At 46.7% G+C, this 17,069-nt stretch overlaps 3 protein-coding genes across 3 annotated transcripts; 1 reads left to right on the top strand and 2 right to left on the bottom strand.

Moving 5' to 3' along the window:
- Positions 1 to 1,895: 1,895 nt before the first annotated feature.
- On the bottom strand, positions 1,896 to 2,589 carry N7506_000251 (uncharacterized protein; the record flags this gene model as incomplete). The annotated part of the gene is made up of 3 exons (XM_056949547.1): positions 1,896 to 1,982; positions 2,018 to 2,466; positions 2,520 to 2,589. The coding sequence occupies 3 exons, from the start codon at positions 2,587 to 2,589 to the stop codon at positions 1,896 to 1,898; spliced, it is 606 nt and encodes a 201-aa protein (XP_056815462.1).
- Positions 2,590 to 6,039: 3,450 nt separating this feature from the next.
- N7506_000250 (uncharacterized protein) lies at positions 6,040 to 8,621 on the bottom strand (the record flags this gene model as incomplete). Its single annotated transcript, XM_056949546.1, has 2 exons — positions 6,040 to 8,453; positions 8,519 to 8,621. 2 exons carry the CDS (start codon positions 8,619 to 8,621, stop codon positions 6,040 to 6,042), a joined length of 2,517 nt encoding a protein of 838 aa, XP_056815461.1.
- Positions 8,622 to 10,254: 1,633 nt separating this feature from the next.
- Positions 10,255 to 10,951, top strand: N7506_000249 (ribonuclease III domain-containing protein; the record flags this gene model as incomplete). Its single annotated transcript, XM_056949545.1, has 2 exons — positions 10,255 to 10,465; positions 10,713 to 10,951. 2 exons carry the CDS (start codon positions 10,255 to 10,257, stop codon positions 10,949 to 10,951), a joined length of 450 nt encoding a protein of 149 aa, XP_056815460.1.
- Positions 10,952 to 17,069: the final 6,118 nt, after the last annotated feature.

The raw sequence follows: 17,069 nt of genomic DNA, 5'->3' as shown, positions 1-17,069 counted from the left end.
CGACAGCCAGGGAGGAGCAGTCGCTCTTGTGGATGATTTCACCGCATGGGTGACCGGATCAACCGCGCAGAGCAACCGGGAAGGAATTGAAGCAATTATTAATGGAGCTCTCGACTGGGAAAGGAGAAGCGGAGCGACCTTTGAAGCGGAAAAGACAGCTATTATACATTTTGCGCCCAAGACGCGTAAATCGGACCATGATTCGTTTATCATCAAGGGACAGACGGTTGTGCCCGGAAACCACGTCAAGATCCTGGGTGTCTTGATGGACACGAGGCTTAAGTACAAGGAACATATCGCGAGGGCAGCGTCCAAGGGTCTTGAAGCGGCGATGGAGCTTCGGCGACTCCGTGGCTTATCTCCAGCAACCGCGCGGCAGCTGTTCACCTCGACGGTGGCACCGGTCGTGGACTACGCCTCCAATGTCTCGATGCACGCGTGTAAGGATAAGGCCATGGGGCCGATCAATCGGGTCCAAAGAGTTGGAGCACAAGCCATTGTGGGGACAATCCTCACCGTCGCGACCAGCGTAGCGGAGGCGGAGGCCCACATTGCCACCGCACGACAACGATTCTGGAGACGGGCCGTGAAGATGTGGACGGACATGCATACCCTGCCTGAAACCAGCCCCCTCCGCAGGGGTACAGACCGGATCAGGAAGTTCAGAAGATACCATCGCTCGCCGTTGTACTGGGTAGCCGATGCGCTGAAGCATATCGACATGAAAACACTGGAAACAATTAATCCATCTATATTAGCTCCGTGGGAAGAACGCATACAACCTGATATGGACCAACCACAGGAAATCCAGACCAGAGCAGGCCTGTGTATGCAGATCGCGGTCAGCAGCTCGGCTCGGAACGAGCTGGTCGGATTCGGTGTGGCGATCGAGAAACAACCACCTCGGTATCGAAAACTGAAACTGAAGACCCTCTCCGTCACATTGGATGCAAGAGCAGAGCAAAACCCGTTCTCTGCGGAGCTAGCAGCGATGGCACATGCATTGAAGATGGTAGTGGGAATCAAAGACTACAGAATTACGTTGCTCACAAGCAACAAGGCGGCGGCGCTCACGCTAAGGAACCCTCGACGAGGCCACTTGAACATATCGACGAACATCACCCCTACCCCTTTCTTCCGACCCTGCTCACCCACCACCTCGTGCCACAAACGGTAGACGCGCTTCAATTGCCGAAGATAGGATGTTGAACACTTGAAGAAGCGCCTTCAAGCCAGTCCACTTACCCACTTACTAACTCAAGAGAAACTCGCTGCGACACTGCTTTCTGGAAATGTCATACGCTATAAGGTTTTATGTATGGGCTTTCAGGAGACACAGCACATACAGATGGACATGTACAGTAGATCATGATAGTTGCCCTTTCGGATCAGCCGCCGGGCGTTAGTGAATTGTTTGTTTGTTTGTTTGTACCTGGTCTAGTGGGTAGTGCTTTATGACCAACTTCGGCGAGGAAAAATGCAATGCCAGCACAGTAGGCATCCATCTATGGTCAATAGGTGCCAAGATCTCTTGACAGTAGAAATACTCTAGAGATTTTGCGCAGTATAAATGGGGCTTCCTGAAGAACGTTCTTCCGCATATCTTGGCTGCTTGTTTCTTCGGCTAATGTTGGTGACAAATGTAGAAACAATCAGCAACTGACCCTTACCCCACGAAGCCCATGATAAACACACTTTGCAATGCCTCCAGTACCCGAGTATATAGAATATGCATAAAGATCGGCAAAGGAGTGAGATCCCACCCCAAATTGGGTGTGATCTGTGGACATTGCAGGCAGATGATGAGTACACAATTCATTAAGTAAAGCCTTGGGAATCAATTGTGCCAAACCTAGGGGGAAAGGCAATTCCTAAGCGTGCTTTGAACGAGGGAATTAAAATGACACTCGTTCTGCTCGGCCATCCTTTTGACGGCTTCTGGTAACAACAAGAATCTTCTTCTCAGCCTCAGAGGATGGCATCTGCAAAGGTAAAGCTGTGCTTTGGTTCGCCATACCAGCTGTTTGGAACGCTCATCCAAATCAGCTAACAGGTCGTCTAAGCTCAACTTGAAAAGTCGGATGTCTTCGGCACATTTAAAGTCTTCAAGGCTTTTCGCGAACGCGACGGCAGCGTCAAGCTTTTTACAAATCGAATGCCGGTTTTGCGCAACTCGATGAACTGCGGCATGGCGAATTTCCGTGATTTGACGCTTCCAGCTCATGATTGCTTTTGAGTTGAAGAACCCAAAGGACTTTCGAAGTACTCCAAACAATTTGGGCAGCTCCATCTCCTCCGGACACCCCCACTCAACTGGTTGGATCTCGCTCAATGAACATCGCTGGAGGAATTCGAACCCACATTGCTCTAGACGACACTGCAAAGCTTTCAAAATATAGTGTTGGGCTTGGAATGGTATATCAGCCAATTGCAGACTTGCGAACGCGGAAGTGAGAGTTCGGAATTCTTTGTTTATAAATTAAATCTGAAACTCCGGGGGAGGTGAGACTCTGACATACCATGCTCAGACTGTGAGACTGAAGTTGCTGGCTTTAGCCTTGGGCGTCGGCGGCGGGGCTTCGTGGGCATGATATAGGTTCTAGTAAATGCTTTTTTTGATGGATAAAGACTTCATGTATTTTCAAGCATTGGAATCGAAATATCAATTGGCCTCAAATCCTAGAGACCGCTATAAGCGCGAGATTTATATATTACACAGTCATCGATAAAAAGTTGAACCACCTCTAGCTACTAAAAATAGAAATTGACATATTCGAACCCGGCAATTACATGCTGGCCAGACAAGCTGTTGGCAGACCAGAAGGTCATCAGCCCCTGCCTGTGGTTATTTGAAGCAGAAATTTTAGCCCTTTCACACTCCATCGAATATCAAGCTGTACGCAACTAAGTTTCCTATTATTTGTGATAACACTGGTTAACTTGCCATATGGCAACAGTACAGACAAAGCCCTCTGGTGCCGTACGGACACTTGGCTATTTTGCCCAAGATAAAACACCAGAGCCATTAATCATCATACCCACAAACCTATCTCATATCCCTGGCCACTAAGGGCGTCTTGGGTGGAGGGAAGTCCTGGGTGCTTGGGCTATGCAAATAGCTTTTGTTTATCTATTTACCGTCCACGAGAGCACTACTCTTCGTACTCTACAAATGAAACAAGGACATGATAGAGCGGTATCCCATAACCAGTCTATGCAGATTGCCCTGGCTGAACCGCAGTGCAAAAGCCTTGAATTGGAATTCATCCGGCAAATTGCTTGACTAACACCCGCTACGCTTTCTGGGGGCATGGTTATCGTCCATTATGGCAGACGCACCTTAAAAAACAAACCGTTATAAACGTTATAAACCTGCGTTCAATATTTCTTTTTTCTATTTTTGAGGGTATTATAGTCTAATTGGTGCGGTCACTGTGTGAAGATTATAGGGACTGGTCCTATTATTGTATTAAACCTACCGCCGACCGGTGTTATAAATTGCTGCAACCCACTAGACCAACTGTTATCATAAGCTCCTGGCAAGCCGTTTGCTATGTCCAACCCCGAAGTCCAAAGCCTGCGCGACTCTGCAGTCATCATTATCATCGACCTTTTCGGTCTGACCTACTTTTCTCTCTTTGTTATCCAATATCTGCTCTTCCATTTCCCTTCAACTCCAGATGCGATCATTAATTCAATCTCGGTCATCTCCTTTTGCGGCGGCGGAATATTGTGGTATTTGTCAAGTTTGTTTTACAGATTAATATCGGCGGTCCAGGGTGACGACGCAGCCGACTGGCAAAAGCTTGAGTTCGGGGGAGTTTTGATATTTATCTGGGCGTCAACGATTCCAGCCGTGGTCTTGCTATTCCCCGCACAGCCTTCCATTCAGCTTGGCTATCTGTTTGCATTCACCCTAGTCGCCGTTGCAAACTTGGTGGACTTTTTTATTTGTGATCCCAGCATCTCTACGGCACGTACGAGATTCCCATACCACTGTGTCGCACTGGGACTGCTTTCACTGGTTCCAACCATCCACGCCCTTACGGCGACGGTACCCGCTCTCCCGCTGCTCGCGGTTCAGCTCGGTAATTTCGCGATATGCAATGCTCTCGGTGCTGCAGTTTACATGATCCAGCCATTGGAGACAATAGGCATATTTGGTAGCTGGAGGCCCAGCCTCTACATGATGCACTTGGTTTTGGCATACACTGCTGTTCTTTACTCTAGGGTTGTTTTGGAAACAGCACTAGGGCTTACCCCCTGAGCGAATCCGCAGAATCCACGGTACCGCATATCTTCTGGAGTTGGGAAATTATGGATTCTGACTCCGGATAGTTTCGGACCAGCTTAGATGCGAAGGACTTTGGTAATAGTGGATATACACAGCTTTTTAGCTCCTACTCCAATTGCACTCTTGATTCTCTATTGGTAATCAGATACGTGATCCTTTGGTGTAATATACTAAAATTATTAACTGGCTTCTGTGCAAATACATGATTTTCGACTGAAATGAGTCCAAACTTCCTGCAGTGGTCTCGGATTAGTGATCTACCGCGTAGCACACAAGTTCTCCGATGAGCACTGGGAAAGCCTACAGCGCACCTTGGAAGCTGAATTTTCGACATGGAGTGATGGCGTCCAGCGCGCTGACAAGCTCAAACCACTGCTCACACTGCATTAGTTGGAGTTCGAGCAACTAGGCTTCGACACACCGGAACCCGTAGCAGCAGCAAGAACGTTCGTTGGCCCTAATATTTCCACCCAAAGATTCACATGAGCAAAGAACCAATGCGACTCATCGAAACTTCCAACAAATCCGGTCCAGGGACGAGTGGAGCCATAAAATTGCGCCGTCTGTCTTCCTTCTCGTCGATCACGTTGCCACACACTCATATATCGACGAGAGCTCTCACAAAAAGGAGAAAGGCCTCCTCCTAGGGGACCATTAAGGCCACGTCCTAGCTATCAATGCAGATAACGATAACAGTGCCACTTCAAACGAAAGTGCAGACAGCATGGCTAATCAAGACCCAGAGGATGGAATCTTGGAATATCATGGTCAGAGGCGCCTCTTAGGTAGCCTAGTCTGGAGCCAGCTTTATCCCATGATAATGCTGAGATCTCTTGAACTTGGGAATCTCTGGCTGCGGGCGCGGGATCATCCGATGAAGGTATATACGGGAATGACAGTGCCGAGTCAAGTTAAGCCATGGAGGGAGATCAAGTACGATGGATAGCTTCGTGAATTTCCTAAAGAAAAATGACCTCACCTTAGCAGGAAAGTTAGAGGGGTTTAGAAAGGATAGGATCCTTTCTTGTTGAGGAAGTCCAGGCTTCCTTCCATATGGGGTAGGTTAGGGGCTTAGGCTCGAATATAATTATATAGCCAATCGGTTCCCCCATGCCAGAGAACCCCCAAGGTTGAAGACAATCAAAGGTTTCACCAGGAATAATTTACAAGATTAGGATTAAACAAACTTTTGGTCATGCGTGGGCACTAGGCCATCAGGTACACCGCAACAATATATATCTTTCATAGGTTTTTACGGCTTTAAGATTTCCGCATTTTATCTTATCATCAAAGCACTCAGAGCTACGGGCCAAGTACATTAAATATGCATATTAAGTTTAAAAATTCAGATTACTAGACTATTTTGTTAATTTTCAGAGGAGTTCGGGCTAATTTGGGGTGGTGGGCGCCGATATGGACAGAACAAATGTAGGCGATGGGACTCGAGACCAAAATCTCCGGAATGAACAGTGACCAGTAAGCCAGTTGACTAGGAGTACCGACCACGTAAAATGACAGCACTTTGTAAATAGCATTTCAAAGTGAGTTCTAGTCTGGATGCCAAAACTCCGTTATGTGCCCACTAAAGATTCATTCCATATCGTATGGCCTGAACTCGTTACAAATACTCAAACGATAGGTAAATTAAGGCAGACAGACTCTCCAGCTCCCATAACTTCTTCAGGGGCCAGTCATTGATCACTTAGCTACAAATAGACATGATGTAAAATCCACTTTCTAATGGCTCAATCATTCTGATATGATGGTAGCACAACATCTCCCACCATAATCGACCTACTGCCGGGCCCCCCTGACTCAGCGACCTTGGCTCCTTTTGCGGAAATGGCTGCACATCTACCCAACAAGACTTTCCCATCGATCTTTCGCTTTTTGGGAAGAGCAGCAAGTATTTCCATGCGTCGCACGCCCGTAGCTTGATCAACACATATCATTTGGCAGCGCTGGCACGGGTCAAAAGTATCGAAGCGAAGCTCGTTTTGCCCGATACAAATGGACGACCAGTTATCCTCAACATAAGGCTGTTCTGCGCGCCCTGGCTGAGCGGTCCGCTCCGCGATCACAATGTTGCCCTGGAATACATCTGCAGCAAAAGTTCTGCTGACGCCAGATGTCAATTTGGTGTTGGCCTTGATATTTTCATTCAAACAATTGAGTGAAGACTTGGAAACAATCAAAATGGCCGTTTCGCTGGGTACGACCAGATACTTTTGGCCACGCTCTAGGGGGAATTGATCACTGGGCGAGAAGAGCCCGAGCCTAGTGAATCTCCGTAACCGATCTTTCCAGGTGCTGGCAAGGTGTGGCAGCTGCATATCTAGACTTGCGTCTTGTGAGGAAATCCTTGCGAGTGTACAAGTTACGCCTAAGAAATCGGAAAAGAACGCCGAAACCACGGGTGAGGCGTAGGCGCGAAGACACGACTGATCTCCGTAGGCACTGAACGGCCGTTCTTGGCAACTCTGACGGACTGGAGTAGTCATCGTACCCATGCATGTACGGCTCCATGTAAGAGGTATTTCGAGGCTTAGTTCGTCATTTGCAGCCTTGGCGTCGTAGGTGATGCGAAGGATGTTGCGGTCGATATCAATAGAGGGACGTATGAGAGTCATCCGAGGGTGCTCCCTCTGTTTTATAGGCACACCAGTCCCAGCATGAACGAGATACCACTCCTGATCCCATGCGATCCCTTCTCTTTTGATTTCCCAACTCTTGCCTTCAGGGACTTTAAATGCGCCACAACCTTTGATGGGGAATATAGTCACACTTTCAACATAAAAGTGAGGAGCAAACAGGTTGTTTTCACCCAGGGGAGGACTCAGTGAGATCAATGGAGGCACTTTCTCAACATAGAACTTCTCGATGAAATCAATCAGCGAGTCAATATCGTCCAGGTTGGTCATTGCCCCCAGACTTACACGGAGAATGCCAGTCGGCCGGCCGTCTAATATGTCGTGATCATCACCACATCGTAACCCCGCGGCGTAATTACGGCGCAGCTCTTGGCTTGTCCATCCAAGAGAGAAGGCCGTTCCTCCAGGATTGCACACTGACCCAGAACGCAGTTGGATATTCTGCATTGTGGCTAGTCTTTCTACCTCGGTCTTAGGAATCCATTCCCCTCGACTATTTCTCAGATTGAAAGCGATGATCGGGCCCTGGAAAGCTGGGTTTCCATAACCTGATTGGTAGATCTGACAGACCTTAGAGTCATTGAAGTGTGCCATTGCAGCGAGTCGATCATAGACTCGCTTAGCGAGGAACCCAGTGTGGGCAGAAATATTTGACATTGACCCGTACAGACGTTCATGGGTGCCAATGGCGGCATCCAGCGCGATAATGCTGTGAAACGGAAGAGTTCCGTCCTCAAGCTGCGCATGAATCGAGGCTTCCTTTTTTGCATGCCACTGCGTTCCGGCCGCTATCACCATATCTACTGTGCCCCCGCCAAAGAACTTGCGTCGTTTGAGAATGCGGGCAGCGCTTTTTCGGACAATCAACGCTCCGAGATCAGGGAATCCAAAGATCTTGTAAAAGCTCAATGCCGTAAAGTCGGGTGCACCAGTTGCTTTACCTAGGTCAAGAGGAGCGGTTGACACAAACGAGGAAGCATCAAGAAGAGTGAATACATTGCTTGCTTCATTAGCAGCGGAGCGAATCTGCTCACACCAACGGACTGGGAGACGTCGGCCGTTCATGTTAGACTGGGCTGGAAATGCGAACAGCCTGGGTGCTTTTGACTGAGCTGTGCCTAAATCGGCGATCCAAGCATCCACATCGACATCTTGGAAGCATTGGTAGCCCATCTCGGCAACTTCCCTCACACCAACCACACTGGTATGAGAGTCAACATGATACCCATACCAGAAACCCCGAGAATCACAATCCCGAAACGAGTCAGCAACCAGTTTAATAGCAGCCGTCGCGTTTGCCACAAAAACCACGTCAAACTCCTCGGGGCTAGCATTGAAGAACTGGAGGACCCGTGTTCGCACCTCTTCTGTCCGTCGTGTGGACAATTGCGAAGATACAGACATTGAGTGGGGATTTCCAAAGAGACTGGAATTCATATCACGCGAGAACGCCGTGATTAATGACTTGGCATAAATAGTTGTACCGGCATGATCAAGATAAATTGTCTCTGTATCCCGTAAAGGATGATAGTAAGTACAGGTGGGTGGAATAGTATCAAGGAGGGGGACGTACTATTCAGATTAGGGTACTCTTGCTCTCGGATGACTTCCGTAGAGGCAGAATAACCCTGGCTATATCTTCCATAAATGAATTCTTCACGGTCACTTTCTGCCATAATTGACAGGTCGGATGGAATCAAATGTTTCAGTGGTACATGAGATTAAAGATTCAAATAGCAAATTATTAGTGACAATTATATATTTGCCGTAGAGTCTAGGATTCAGGCATTTAGGAAATATAAGAAAAGAACAGCTTGTTATGGTCATATGTATAAACCAGGTCAACATTACCAAAACATTGGTCCACATGTGGAGACGAATAACTGTGCAATACAAACAGAATTGTTTAGTCTACCACCTACGATCATCTTGCGGTAAAAGGTACATTTCAGTCGCATCGAGTGTTAGATTCCCTGTTCATTTCCTTGTGAAGCCATAATATCCATCTTGAGGTGAAATCTGTACGGTTTTATACTACTGGAGCGAATCTCTCTGGAAACGAAATGACTGTCGCATAATGATGGATACTCTAATACTTGAACAATTGTGTTGACTAGGTGGCAGCATCCCATCTTCATAACCGAAACGTTCATTTTCACATGGCAATAATTTTCTCAAAAACTCTAGAGTACAACACTCAGCCATCAAATTCTGAAAAGTAAAGTCTCCAGTGCCCAATTTGATCGTTCTCATGGGGTTTAAATCATTAGATCTATTGATATTTCAGTTGAAATCTGTCCTTGATACAGTAAGACAGGGGGAAAGGTCTCCAACTCCAAACTCTTCAATTCCTGAGCCTGTATTCACTATCAACTCAAGTGTATATATGCGGTGGCATGAACATTTTTTTCCCTTCCTTTTCCCTAATTTTTCTTTATTTCTTTTTTACCAAGCCATAATTTAAGCTAAAAATACATTGTACTGTTCAAAAGTATCCATAAATCTATAAACGGCGATTTGTACGAAGCAACAAAGGGAAGCAGCAACTATATTTTGGATTAACATGCAGTTGGCCCTCTCATAAAAAGATTTCGCCTTGACACCTACGCTTGTTGCAAGCTTTGTAATGTTGAATTACGACCTATTCTGCAGACTAGGAGAAGCATGGCGAATCTACCAGCGCGGTAGTAACAATTATGATGCTACAAAAGCAGCATTTGTCTAATTCCCATTACTGTAACGTTCTTCCCACGCCGATTGTATATGTGCGCTGCTGTGTCTCAAACACTATTATGCTAAGCATATACAGACGCGCTCGAGATCAGTTTCACAAATTTGTTCTCAGTTGCTTGACAGCCTCTATTTTTTTTCGACACTAGGTCTAATTTGGCTACTATATATTCATTACCTTTGTCCAACTCGACACTTATGGATTGGCTAGGCTACATGTAGGCCGAGGTAGGTCTGGCCAAGACTTAAGAAAGAACCACAGAGAATAAAATAGTGAAACTATTTTCGAGCGGACCTATATTCTGAAAGAAATTGTTCAGTTTTTCTACAGCTATATTCGAAATCAATTTCACTGTAACTCCAAACTCTCTCTCTTTGTTTTCTTGAGCTCCACCTACACTAGTCCTCAATTAGAAATCTTTCCGCTAGACTTGGATCTGTCTTCGATGAGATGGTGTAAATTACAGTAATCTCATCTCTTGGCAACCCAGACTCGCTTACCTCATTAAACCTCGCAAAATTTTTTAACAAATCCATTTCATCTACCTTCCCGTTCCCTTTTTTTTGTTGTACCCAACCATGTTTCATCCTGCTTCTCTTGACGATCAGAAGATCGTGACTGCCGAGAACAGCATCTCGTATCGATTTACCGACCGGCTTGAACTTCGACAAGCATTACAGTTAGCAGATAGTATCCATCAGGACGGGAACAAGAATCTCGCTTTACTCGGAGATACTGTCATTCGGCTAGTTTTTGTTCAGGAGGGCCTTTGTCGAGGTGCGCCCCGTGGTAAGTGATGAGATCTCACCATCCATAGTGATATGATACAGGTCCGCTCGAAATCAGTTTCACCATTTTGTTCTCTTTGATTCTTTCTTAAATCTTGGCGAGATCCACTTAGATGTCCATCTGGCCTAGCCCATCATCCACTGCCGAATAGGAATAAAGTATTGAATGGCCACTATCAAAGATAACAAATTGGTGAAACTGATTTCGAGCGCGTCTGTATTGATCGATTCATCCGCATTTTTCCTAGGTCAGATAAACAACACCATATCGCAGAAATCGTCGAACGTCTATCTTGCGCAGCGAGGCTTCTCCGCAGGCCTGGCAGAATGTGTCTATAAGAATCAATCTCAAGGGAACACAATCTACCCGGGCCCTATGGCTACTACTGTGGAAGCCATCGTTGGAGCTGTCTTCAAGGATAGCGGAGAGAAAATTACGGCTGCAAAAGGCACTATGGAGGCTTTGGGCATTTCTTGGCATGAGTGATATCTCCATCATAGGTAACGTGTCTTTGCCCCTCTTTGAAACAAGTCAAGATGAGAGTAAGTGCTTGTGTTAATGGGACTCTAGTTACTCCCCGTAGAGGCCTACGGATGCTTCTCTGCTGGGGCTGATCGGTGGGACTACAAACGCGCGGAAGTTACATTTCGAAGCATGGTGATGTGAAATCGACCCGCTTCGAATTGGATTGTCGCGCTTTGTAGTGCCGCCCACTTGCCCCTGCAGAGCAGCTTCCATACGCCCGTACGAGGATGAAGTGGGCTTCTCAAAGCTACGACGCCATTTCTGATCATATTTGGCTCGAATACACCGACGAGGATGACCAATCACTAATACCAACCTAGGCTGTCGTCACCATGTCAAACTGGTAGCCTGGCGAATATGATCTTCATCAACTGAAGATTATGGTGATTTCCCGCTTCAACTTTCATTGTTTCATCAACTGAAGACACAGACACTCGTTAGGTAGTTTTCTGAAATCATTTTATCAAAATTGGACCCGGTAAACTTGCCTTGGTGCCTAGTCCGCCGCGCCAGCGAGATCGCACAATGAATAACGATCTGTTTTGACTTACCACGACCATAACCCGATCAGAATGGATTGCGACTAGATCCTCGGCTTTTCAGGTCCTCATATACCTGGAAATGTAGGATTGGTAGATACGACAACCAAAATAAATAGGCTGGGAACAATGAATATTTCACTTGGTAGATGGCACTTGATGACAACAGAAAAATCTCAAGTTGCCAAGAGATGAGATCACTGTATGGCAATCTACGTCAGGCCATCGAAGGTACATACATCCACAGACGCAATCCGGGCGGAAGGATATCCCAGTAGGGAAGGGACTAGTGCGATTTAGGCGATTTAGGTGGAGCTCAGGAAAACAAAGAGAGAGAGATTGGAGTTAAAACTGATCTCGAATATCACTGTATCTATACTATTTATTTCCTCTAGTGTTTATAGACATGATGTTGTGTACTCACCCATAAGCGAGACGAATCGTGGGAGCTCCATGGGATTCAGGCTGATGATGCGATACGGGCCTGATAGTCCAGACAATGACATTTCAAATCTCATGTATCTCAACAATGTGGCTGTCTGAGACTTGGAGTTTGCCCTGACAGTGGGCTATATTGTCAGATATATCGTGAATCTGCATGTTTATTTTGGGTATTTACCTGAGACTCACCTAGGACATCGGAATCAGAAACTTCACCTAAGAGTACCATTCTTCTTTGTCAGCATGTCCTAGAAATTAGCAAATTCATAATTCTTTTATACTTAGCGAGTTTGAAATTGATATTACAATATTGGTCAGATTTCTGTTCTATATCATGATACTCTGACTTATTTAATGTTGCCTGATGGTGATTCATCGTTACTTTCTGAGCTTGGTTTATTGCTTAAGACCCCAATACATATAAGAGTTGAAGAAAAATTTCTTCCAAAATACAGGAGGCCTTCCTATGCGCATAGTCTCTGCCAGTGTAGGTACGGTGATCCTTTGTTTTATTGAACTTTCTCCTATCGAAATAAAAGCGGAATAGAGACAGGTTCAAACCTAGATATGGAAAAGATACAGAACATCAAAAACATGAATAAGCATACGCACTGGCTAGGAAATTTGTCGCAGCTGTCTTTCTGAACTATATTTTATATTAGCAAATTGATCGATACATGTGTTATAGTGGACTCACGGGTGCTTTGGAGCCATTTAACCTCTCCCTGTACTAGCAGACTGTATACAGGCATACTACCAATAACCAGAGCTGCAATTACTGCCATAGAAGCCAGATGAAGGAGACGAGGACGATGATAGCTGTCACAGTAGAGATGTTTCCGCGTTCTGATCCTGCACCGTTAAATTCAGGATTGCTCCCTGAGGTTGGGCTGCTCACAGACCCCAATGAACTGGATCGCCCTGGGACATTCTGGTATGATCTAGTGGGGCCCTTTATCACCTGTTGAGAAGGATGAGACGATTTGGCTCTCTTAGGTGTTGTTGGTGGATGGCTCAACGCATTCGGAAATCCGGTGCTTTTCGGCCTCACAGATCTAGTTTTCGAAGCTGGCGATCTACTTGGGGCTTTATACACCAATGGAGATGATATCTGGCCTATAGATGTAGTTTTGGAGTAACCTAGAGAGCCCGAATGCAGAAATGGGCTAGTGGTCTGGGTGCCTTGAGGTTTACAGGCACGATTCAAACTGGGAGGTGTAAGACTTTCGTAAGAGATGAAAGGGGTTGCTGCATCAGTAAGACCGGTGGAGAGTTGCATCGCTTAGTGGATATATCTATCGTAGGCCTTCTGAAGGTAGGATTCCAAATCTTTCTAGTCACTCGAGGGATTTGTATTCCTATATATTGCATTATCCGTTCGAGCTACACACGGCTCCTTTTTCTGATGGTGTTCTAAGGCTCGGAATCTAGTAGGCGATAAAGTCCTCTTAACAAGGTTGGTTAGTCATGCCATCAACTTTGCTGGATTGTGAAAATTTTGGGCATCCGCTTGTTGCTTACTCTTTAATTGCACTCTAGATCTTCCAAGACCATGGAATTCTTAGCCCGCTCTAACTAGATACCCACCGCTCGAAATTTTCAGTGCTTCTTGCTCAAAATGTATTGTCCACAGTAGATAACCTTCCGCTAGGTCCTTTCAGATAATGGGCAGAACAGGCCATGTAGAAATGGCTATCTTATACACACACACAATTCATTAACGCCCGGCGGCTGAGCCGAAAGGGCAACTATCGCTAAACTACTATACATGTCTTAGTATATACAATTCTGTGACTCATTGGAGCCCATACACAAGATCTTGGTGTATTTGTCATTCTCAGCATGCAGTGTCGAAGCGGATGCTCGTGGGTTAGTAATGCGGTTAGTAGATTGGCTTGAAGGCGCTTCTCCAAGTGCTCAACATCCTATCTTCGGCAGTTGAAGCGCGTCCACCATGAGTAGCACGAGGTGGTTGGTGGCTTAGGTTAGAATGAAAGGTGTGATTTATGTTCGTCGGCGGGGTTAAGGCGGCCTGTGGCTATGGCGAATCGTATCGAGGCTCGTACTGCCTCAAAGTTCGGCGTCCACTTTTGATCGTCGGAGGGCGACTTCCCTCCCAGGTAAAAGGACAGAGTTCCTCGGTGAGTGTCGGTACATTGTAGCATATCCGTCCGGTGTGTGGTCCACTTCCGACATCGAAAGAGGAAGTGCTCCACGGTTTCCTTAGCTTGTCCGCACGCACACTGATCCGCGTCGGCCGCGTTGATTCGATAGAGGTATCCATTCAGTCTCGCCATGCCCGTCCGGAGTTGGGCTAGCACGGTCGCTTCCTTCCATGTCAAGCGATCATACAGCTGTCGCGTGTGTTTTCCTGGGAGTGCTGCATCTACTCGTTTGGCGTGCTTTCCGACGTCCACTGGCAGGGTATTTCTGGGGACTGCTTGAGACCGTGCGAGATTCAGTGTGGTCGATTTCATCCTCGGGGCGCGTTCTTGTAAGAGGGCATCTTCTTGTGTCGCGGCTCTAGCCTGTTCTTTAGCCAGACCTAGCAGCTTGTTGTCTTCACTGGCAGAAACCCAGCGGAATTGAACATGGTTTCCATTCTCTGCAACCTTTTAATCAACTTGTATATCCGACACACGAACTCCTGGCCAGATTGTTGTCGAGGGTTCCTGAGTGTGCGAACCGCCACTTTGTTGCTTGTGAGCAGCGTGATCGTGTAGTCTTTCACTCCTGTCGCCGTGCTCAATACATGTGTCATGGCTGCCAGTTCCGCAGAGAATGGATTCTGCTCTGCTCTTGCAGCCAAGGTGATGGATAGCGCTTTGTGTTTGAGCTTCCGATTCCGAGGCGGTCGCTTCTCGATGGCCACTCCAAAATCCACCAGCTCGTTCCGTGCAGAGCTGCTAACCGCGACCTGCATGCACCCGCCCGCTTCGGCCAGGGACTCATGCTGCTCATCAATGTCGGTTTGTACGCGTTCCGCCCACGGGATTAACGTGAAGGGGTTAATCGTTTCTAATGTCTCTATGTCGATATGTTTGAGCGTATCGGCTACATGATACAGTGGTGAGCGGTGGTATCGTCTGAACTTTCTGATCTGATCTGTACACCGGCGAAGAGGATTGGTTTCCGGCAAGGTGTGGATGTCTGTCCACAGTTTCACGGCTCGTTTCCAAAATCGACGTTGTGCAGTAGCCATGTGAGCCTCCGCCTCTGCGACACTAGTCGCGACCGTGAGAAATGTCCCCACAATGGCTTGCGCGCCTACTCTGTTGACTCGGTTGATCGGCCCCATGGCTTTATCCTTGCACGCCCTATCTTATACACACAAACACATACACAATTCATTACGCCCGGAGGTATCAAGCCTAGAAGGCACCTATACGCTATTTGATCTTTCCACTGCATAAATTTTGTCATAGTCTCATTTTCGAGAGGAAAAGCTGAACTAGCTGCCAAAAACCCCTCTAGCCCATACGGGTATGTCCTTAACTATTTCTTCTTGTTGTCGTCGTCGTCATATCCTCTCCCCAAAAGCAATAACCCATCCCTCTATAACACCGGACCCCCCACGTGTCCATTCTCGATGTAGTTTCGTGAACCTCTTCCCTGAGTAGCGATTTACCGAGAGTACTTCTCATATTAACGCCCGAAGTAGCTGACTGCCTCGCTGGCGGCAACACCAGATAGCAGACGAAGGACTGACGAATCGACATGCGATCGAACCGGTAGGGCAGGTGAGTTATTGTGAACAAAGCCCCGTGAGGATAGGTTGGTAATTGGTAGGCAGGTCGGTTGTTCGAAGGCTCGTCGACATCGCGACGTTGTCGACGTGCGAAGTTGTCGACGTGTCCTTTTGAAGGCTTCCCGCCGCGTTGTCACAACCAATAAAGGGGTTTCCGCCGGAGTTTCGATTTGGAAAGTTCTCAGCTTCGGTCAGACATTGTAGTCCAACTTACTGACGTCCCTCACCACGAGAAGGTGACTTTCCACGAGGGACCCTATCTTATATGTAATGGAAATGATATAAGCTTCATTATTGAAACAATTCAATGCTATCCGCCTTGTTGACGAACAGGCCTTCTATTTGGCTCTCATATCTTCAATTGACTAACTTCCAGGCAGTGTAATATGAAGCATTTCGCGATTGTTGGATATCCTATCATCTGTAAATATTCCGAGATTTTAATATACAATTCCATTTTGTTGCATTGAATGTCACAGCAGGTAAACGGTGAACGACGAAGGTGGATCTCGAAACATTCAATGAATAAAGCCTTCTCTTGGCGATTTATACATAGTGGTCCTCGACTCGGTGTTTGAGTCTCATCCGTCATTGCGCCAAGCAACTGCGCTGAGTTGACACATGATTTTGCTTTCTCGATACTGAATGAACCCTCCATAGTAGCCACTGTTACTTGGTCACTGCCGCCAGAGGCACTTACCTCGCCAATGCTGTATATCTTCTGACTGGGAACCTCGCTGGTCATCTTGCACACCTCTTCAGTAGTATTTTGGGACGATTGAGACAATCCTCGATTGATCAAGGATTTAACACGAGACTTCGCGTCTTCACAAACACGAAGGCATTGTATAGTTGCTTTTCTCTCGTCTTCCAGGTCCACACGGATGTCTGAGTTACAAGCATTTTCGGAAGTAGACTGTGCCAATTTATCATCAATTCGCTGTAAATGGACTCCAAGATTGTATGCCGTATCCTGAGCCAGTTCATCGTACTCTTGAAGGTCTTGGTGCGAGACTTTGGAGGTTTGCCTTGTTGAATGAGGTTAGCCGAGTCCATGATAGGCACTGAATTGCAACTAACATAGTGTCGCAAGCAACTTGTTGCGTGTTCTTTGCAGGCATTTCAGTCATCAGCTCATTCGTGAATCTCCTTTGTCGAATCGGGGCCTTATTCCCAAAGCTACTGTACTATGGAAGTAACAAATTGTACTTTAGACGGAGGTGAGAACCAAACTTACTTACTACGTGTAAACGACAAGAAATATGGCATGATAAATGATCGAAGTATGGAAGCATGGGGCTGAAATGTTGCTCCTGCGCAACCTACGCAACGAGGCGTGCGTGCACCACTT

Source organism: Penicillium brevicompactum (assembly GCF_028827555.1).
Source record: "Penicillium brevicompactum strain IBT 35665 chromosome Unknown utg000001l_segment0_segment0, whole genome shotgun sequence".
Lineage (NCBI taxonomy): Eukaryota > Fungi > Ascomycota > Eurotiomycetes > Eurotiales > Aspergillaceae > Penicillium > Penicillium brevicompactum.
This window is presented reverse-complemented; position numbering and strand designations above follow the sequence as displayed.